We start from the raw sequence: 7,510 nt of genomic DNA, 5'->3' as shown, positions 1-7,510 counted from the left end.
GGACAACTGCTCGTGACCTAAAGAAAACAAAAAGGAAAAGGCTATGAATAAGATAGGAAATAAATATGAAAAATTAAAAAGGGTAAATTTAACTAGGAAGGAATAAGAAATATATAAATTAAAGGTTAAAATAAAATAACTGTACAACAAAATACACAATATAGAACTATATAAGAATGTATGAAGAAATATAAATAAATATATACACAATAACAGCAGCGTGATTTAAGTAATGAAGTGAAACAATGTCCAGAATAGTCCAGTGTGTGTGTAAGAACTTATGTGTGGGTCAGTACTGTGTGGTGGTGTGATTGAGAGACCGTATCGCCTGCGGGAAGAAGCTCCTCCTCAGTCTCTCTGTGTTGGTCTTCAGGGAGCGGAATCGCTTTCCTGACCTCAACAGAGAGAACAGTCTGTTGTTGGGATGGCTGAGGTCCTTCACGATCTTCCTGGCCTTGGTCCAGCACCGCCTGCTGTAGATTGAGTGCAGGTCAGGGAGCTCGGAGCGGATGGTGCGCTCAGCTGACCGCACAACCCTCTGTAGAGCTCGTCTGTCCTGCATGGTGCTGTTCCCGAACCAGGTTAAGATGTTTCCCGCTCAGGATGCTCTCTATGGTGCACGAGTAAAAGTTCCTGAGCACCTTGGAGGGCAGTTGGAAGTCTCTCAAGCGTCTGAGGTGGTAGAGACGCTGTCGGGCCTTTTTCACCACGGTGTTGATGTGACAGGACCATGACAGGTCCTGCGTGATGTGAACTCCGAGGTATTTGAAGCTGTCCACTCTCTCCACTGGGCACTCGTTGATGACGGGGGTCTGGTAGTTCCTCTCCTGCTTAGTGCTGAAGTCCACTATCAGCTCCTTTGTCTTACTGACGTTTAGAAGGAGGTTGTTCCTCTGGCACCAGTTCTCCAGATTCCTAATCTCCTTCAGGTAGGCCGTCTCGTTGTTATCAGAGATCAGGCCCACCACGACGGTGTCGTCAGCAAACTTGATGATGGTGGTGGAGCTGGTAGTGGCCACACAGTCATATGTGTACAAAGAGTACAGCAGGGGCTCAGAACACACCCCTGGGGGGCTCCAGTGCTGAGAGTGGTGGAGGCTGAGACATGTCCGCCCATCCTTACTGCCTGTGGTCTGCCAGTTAGGAAGTTGGAGATCCACTGACACATAGATGAGCTGAGTCCCAGATGCTCCAGCTTGGTGGTGAGTGTGGAGGGAATTATGGTGTTAAGGACAAGGACAAGGACACAGGGGAAGCAAAAACAGAACCATGAATAATACTAAATCAAAAAATATAAATAAAAACAAGAAAAAAAAAACACTGGGTCACCGACCCAAGACCATGACAAATACCGCACAGGAAAGGATCACAACAATACGAACCAAAACCAGGGAGTTAACTTGAGAATATTGCTGAATGTCCAAAACATAAACTTTGGGTCTCTGACTCAAGGCCATGACAGAAGGGTTTTGTACATGACTACTAACATCCAAAATCCACAGGACACTAACTTAACTGATGGTATGCCTTAGAGCATGTTTTTACCATAGACCAATTAGAATTTTTCATTTCCTTTTGTAAGCATGTAAGCAAAAAACAGTCCTGTGATAAAGTGCGCCATGAAAGTTTGCAGTGTGCCAATCTTATGAGTCATTACTTGCTGCTCCACCCCTGCTGTAATGCTATCTTGGTTTACAGTGGAATCATCAGCTGTTTATGGAGCTGCAGTCGCATATTTCCTTTTTTATTGTGCTTGCATGTTTATAGCAGCTGAAAAGGTAAAGATCTAATTTCATTCAATTTGGCTGTAGCAGATTTCTGAGGTTTGCTTTGGTCCTGCAGTGACTCTGTGTCCAGTGTCGGCTCTGTTGGGGGAGAAGGCATTCACACATGGTCAGGAGTGTCTAGAGGAGGCTCCCGCGGTGGAAGCTCACTTCACAGCAGCCAGGGGGGCCGTCAGTCTGTTGCTGACACCATCAGCACCTACAGCTTACAGTAAGTCTGCTAACACAAGGTACTTCAAGCTGCAATGATAAATCACTTAGCTTGATTTTGATGAGCTAACTAGCTACGATAAGTGTTTCAAGTACTGTGTGACACTACTATTAACTACTGTCTTGATGCATGCTCCATCATTCAAGTAAGTAAATCTGAAAAAGTTGAAGTCACTTGGATGAATGAGGAAATGTTTCTCCCACTGAAGAGTGCTGGTGGTTGTCTGGAGCCTATCCCAGCTGTCTTAAGGCGAGAGGCAGGGTACACCCTGGACATAGACAACCATTCGCACTCTCATTCACACCTATGAGCAATTTAGGGTTTCCAATTAACCTATCCCCACTAACTGCACGTCTTATTAAGTAACATTTCAATCAAATATATTGTTTCTTACAGTTTTTGGTCAATTACAAAAAGTACCTTTGAAATCTCCTGATTTGTGCTCTACCACAGAAAATATTTGAATTCTTCAGAATCACAAAGATGATGTGTGGACATTCAGCTTAATGCTTTCATGTTGTGCTCAGAGTTTTTCAAAAAGCAAAAATGTTGAATGGATCAAATTGATTTGATATAATGCTCAGCCCTGTTTAGGCTGTTTAGTTGGACAGAGAATGTTTTTGATAATAAACACCCAATAGATGAAATGAGACAATATTTAGTTCTAGCCCTAGATGTCTGTGTATGTTAGCCAAACATATGGGCTGGTTTGTGGTTTAAACTGCTTCTTTTATCACTCTCTAGTTCTTGTGTGAATCCTGATGATGAGGGCTCTGAGGCTGGAGGCGTTGCTAGCAGATCTCTTGGTCGAGCCCCATCCTCCACAGCTCTGTCTGAATTGTTGGAAGGACTTCGTAAACGCAGAGCTGGCGGTGATGCAGGAGATGAAACTGGCAGTACTGTCTCTTTGGCAATTTATCAAACAACCGGCGCATCGACTCTCAGACGGAGAGCCTCGGCCCTCTCTCTCAGTCCAGAAGATGTCCAGGAGCCCAGACCTGGTCCCAGCATCCTGAAACCATCCTCCCCACTCCTGCCACGTTCTACCAAAACTCTCTCTGCAGCTGGAGGCAAAGTCTCTCGCTTTAACTCAGGTGATTCTCTCTCATCGCTTCCCTCATTGCCGCACCTCTCCTCACTTGCTGCTCGTCATCATGCTCCTTCCGTCTCCATCCCAGAGGAAGAGAAGTCGCTGCACTCTGTCACAACTCCCATCCAGCGCTCCCCTCTGGCACCACGGCAGTGCATGGTGGGGAGCCTCATTCCAGAGGACGTAGGTGAAGGATCCCTAGGTTCAGAACGACACATAGATGAGCTGAGTCCCAGATGCTCCAGCTTGGTGGTGAGTGTGGAGGGAATTATGGTGTTAAGGACAAGGACAAGGACACAGGGGAAGCAAAAACAGAACCATGAATAATACTAAATCAAAAAATATAAATAAAAACAAGAAAAAAAAAACACTGGGTCACCGACCCAAGACCATGACAAATACCGCACAGGAAAGGATCACAACAATACGAACCAAAACCAGGGAGTTAACTTGAGAATATTGCTGAATGTCCAAAACATAAACTTTGGGTCTCTGACTCAAGGCCATGACAGAAGGGTTTTGTACATGACTACTAACATCCAAAATCCACAGGACACTAACTTAACTGATGGTATGCCTTAGAGCATGTTTTTACCATAGACCAATAAGAATTTTTCATTTCCTTTTGTAAGCATGTAAGCAAAAAACAGTCCTGTGATAAAGTGCGCCATGAAAGTTTGCAGTGTGCCAATCTTATGAGTCATTACTTGCTGCTCCACCCCTGCTGTAATGCTATCTTGGTTTACAGTGGAATCATCAGCTGTTTATGGAGCTGCAGTCGCATATTTCCTTTTTTATTGTGCTTGCATGTTTATAGCAGCTGAAAAGGTAAAGATCTAATTTCATTCAATTTGGCTGTAGCAGATTTCTGAGGTTTGCTTTGGTCCTGCAGTGACTCTGTGTCCAGTGTCGGCTCTGTTGGGGGAGAAGGCATTCACACATGGTCAGGAGTGTCTAGAGGAGGCTCCCGCGGTGGAAGCTCACTTCACAGCAGCCAGGGGGGCCGTCAGTCTGTTGCTGACACCATCAGCACCTACAGCTTACAGTAAGTCTGCTAACACAAGGTACTTCAAGCTGCAATGATAAATCACTTAGCTTGATTTTGATGAGCTAACTAGCTACGATAAGTGTTTCAAGTACTGTGTGACACTACTATTAACTACTGTCTTGATGCATGCTCCATCATTCAAGTAAGTAAATCTGAAAAAGTTGAAGTCACTTGGATGAATGAGGAAATGTTTCTCCCACTGAAGAGTGCTGGTGGTTGTCTGGAGCCTATCCTAGCTGTCTTAAGGCGAGAGGCAGGGTACACCCTGGACATAGACAACCATTCGCACTCTCATTCACACCTATGAGCAATTTAGGGTTTCCAATTAACCTATCCCCACTAACTGCACGTCTTATTAAGTAACATTTCAATCAAATATATTGTTTCTTACAGTTTTTGGTCAATTACAAAAAGTACCTTTGAAATCTCCTGATTTGTGCTCTACCACAGAAAATATTTGAATTCTTCAGAATCACAAAGATGATGTGTGGACATTCAGCTTAATGCTTTCATGTTGTGCTCAGAGTTTTTCAAAAAGCAAAAATGTTGAATGGATCAAATTGATTTGATATAATGCTCAGCCCTGTTTAGGCTGTTTAGTTGGACAGAGAATGTTTTTGATAATAAACACCCAATAGATGAAATGAGACAATATTTAGTTCTAGCCCTAGATGTCTGTGTATGTTAGCCAAACATATGGGCTGGTTTGTGGTTTAAACTGCTTCTTTTATCACTCTCTAGTTCTTGTGTGAATCCTGATGATGAGGGCTCTGAGGCTGGAGGCGTTGCTAGCAGATCTCTTGGTCGAGCCCCATCCTCCACAGCTCTGTCTGAATTGTTGGAAGGACTTCGTAAACGCAGAGCTGGCGGTGATGCAGGAGATGAAACTGGCAGTACTGTCTCTTTGGCAATTTATCAAACAACCGGCGCATCGACTCTCAGACGGAGAGCCTCGGCCCTCTCTCTCAGTCCAGAAGATGTCCAGGAGCCCAGACCTGGTCCCAGCATCCTGAAACCATCCTCCCCACTCCTGCCACGTTCTACCAAAACTCTCTCTGCAGCTGGAGGCAAAGTCTCTCGCTTTAACTCAGGTGATTCTCTCTCATCGCTTCCCTCATTGCCGCACCTCTCCTCACTTGCTGCTCGTCATCATGCTCCTTCCGTCTCCATCCCAGAGGAAGAGAAGTCGCTGCACTCTGTCACAACTCCCATCCAGCGCTCCCCTCTGGCACCACGGCAGTGCATGGTGGGGAGCCTCATTCCAGAGGACGTAGGTGAAGGATCCCTAGGTTCAGAACCCATGGTCTTCCAAAATCGGCGTCTGCCTTTGGACCGTGACGACGCGGCCTCAGACATCTTGCCTGCAATCAGGAGAGCTCAGTCAACCAGCAGCCTGGCCAGCTCAGTCAGAGGAGGTAGGAGAGCACTAAGCGTCCACTTTGGAGAGCTGCCTCCCTCGAGCCACAGCAGGAAAAGCTCTGAATCGGAGTCCTCTAGCTCAGGTGGATCAGGACGAAGCTCCCAGGGTGGTGGGCCAAGACGCAGGTTTGAGAGGCCGCAGGGTGAGAGATTGGAAGCAGAGGGCAGCGAGGGGGGAGACGTGGCTTCACTCATGAAGAAATACCTGAAAAAGGAGACTGACTGAAGCAGATGTGCGGCAGTCTCAGGTGTGTAGATGGACAGCTACATGTAGGAACTGGGGGAACATTTGAAATAGTAAACAGTAGTTGCATCACATTGTTTTGATATCAGAGCCATTTTTTTCCACATGCATGTTAGTCAAATCCATCGTAGAAACCTTTTTAAAGCGGTTTTGTTATGCTTATTTGAAATGTCATTTTATTTTCTTATATTTTATTTTCTGAAAGTAGTTTTTTGTGATTCACAGTTCAAAATAATCCTGTTTTTAGTCTCATACTTGGACTTGGTGCAACCCTTCAGTTAAGAAGCTGAGTTAGTTTTTCTTACAGACAGCCGACTGTAAACACCTTACAACCAAAAGATTTGAACAGCAAGCAGGTGGAGCTTCTGAGCAATGCATATGTAACAAAACCTTACTTTTTAACAACACAGACTGTAAATACAAGATGGACTTGGTCAAAGCAAAGCCTTCTTAACAGTGGTTGGTGCTCATGATCTTGATTTATGGAGCCACAAGTTGCCAAATTTGTATAATAGTGAATGCTGCATGCATAAACTGTATTGCTACATGCACAAACACAGACAACTTCTAACTTCTTCAACTTCTGCTAATTAAGAAAATGCTACAATGTTTACCAGCAAACCTCAAGACCAATTTTCTTCAAGGAAGGTTTTTAACGAAACAGCAGGTCACATTTTTTATTGAAAATGCATCACTGAGCAATAATAGCGTAACTAGCAGTACATTTTGTGCTGTGTTGTATGTATCAATGTTAGTAAATCCGTTTGTGTGTTTTATTTAAATAGTCTACTGCTATATTTTGTATGTTTTGAGAGGAACTCCCAGAAATAGATCTAAAGCAGGGTCAGTTACAAACACCTCTTTCACAAAATCTTGTCACTGTGCTATCTTTGTAAATACTGTCAATACTTCTTTTAGACCCGTTTGTGGTGCCGCAGTTGGTTAGTAAATCTAGCCCTAAAATGGTAAATGTGGCAACCATTACACCTGCTGACAGCTGCTAAATACCTTTTTAGTAGGTGTCAGTGTGCAACTGTGTCAGGGGCCAAGATGACAAACATTGTGGCATTGTGAAAGGTTTGAACTAGTACATACATGTTATAGGTGTCTTTACAGCTCTGCTTGGCTTTGGTGAATTGTAATGTGAGGTTCAGCACATTGTACACTTCCGTTTCAGGGAAAGCATAGTAGCAGAACATGGTGACAGCTGTGTGCAGAGTTTAATGTGAACGATGTTGCTGTAAACTGCAGGATTGGACTATACCAACTTCAAATGTGACAAATGTGTCATTATTTCATTTCATTTCATTTTTTTCACTTATTTATTTATTTCACACTTGGTACAACAGTTCAAACCAACCAACCACACTTTCTATCAATAAAGCACTGCAACCATGTGTGAAAAGGAGCAGGAAGAAGAAAATACTCTTACTAAACCCTGCCCCCTATCTACAATCAAACTTATATTACAAGTGGGCACCAAAAATCTGGGAACAAACTAAGATTAACATTTATCTCTGGTCCTAACTCAAACCAAACAACAAATTTACAATCAGAATATACCACTCCACATAGTAACAAGGAGAAAAATAAAATTAAAATAAATAAAACAAGAAATTATAATGGATCCTTTTTCAATGGACTCCAATTTCATTCACATTCTTCATATTGAGTTATCGTTTTAAGCATGTAACACTTTTTAAAACAATGTAAA

General features: G+C 43.5%; 1 protein-coding gene across 1 annotated transcript in view; it reads left to right on the top strand.

Annotated features, from left to right (window-relative positions):
• The window catches only part of LOC102294665 (unconventional myosin-XVIIIb), a gene marked incomplete in the record, with an annotated part of 81,143 nt that overhangs the window by 67,343 nt on the left and 6,290 nt on the right, over nt 1-7,510 (top strand). The window contains 3 exon segments of the mRNA XM_042223513.1: nt 1,843-1,995; nt 2,740-3,287; nt 5,423-5,800. Coding sequence (XP_042079447.1) covers nt 1,843-1,995; nt 2,740-3,287; nt 5,423-5,778 — 1,057 coding nt within the window.

This window comes from Haplochromis burtoni, unplaced genomic scaffold (assembly GCF_018398535.1).
Source record: "Haplochromis burtoni strain Fernald_Lab_line unplaced genomic scaffold, NCSU_Asbu1 Contig_113, whole genome shotgun sequence".
Classification (NCBI taxonomy): Eukaryota; Metazoa; Chordata; class Actinopteri; order Cichliformes; family Cichlidae; genus Haplochromis; species Haplochromis burtoni.
The sequence above is the reverse complement of the archived record's forward strand: the minus strand, read 5'-3'. Positions and strand labels throughout refer to the sequence as shown.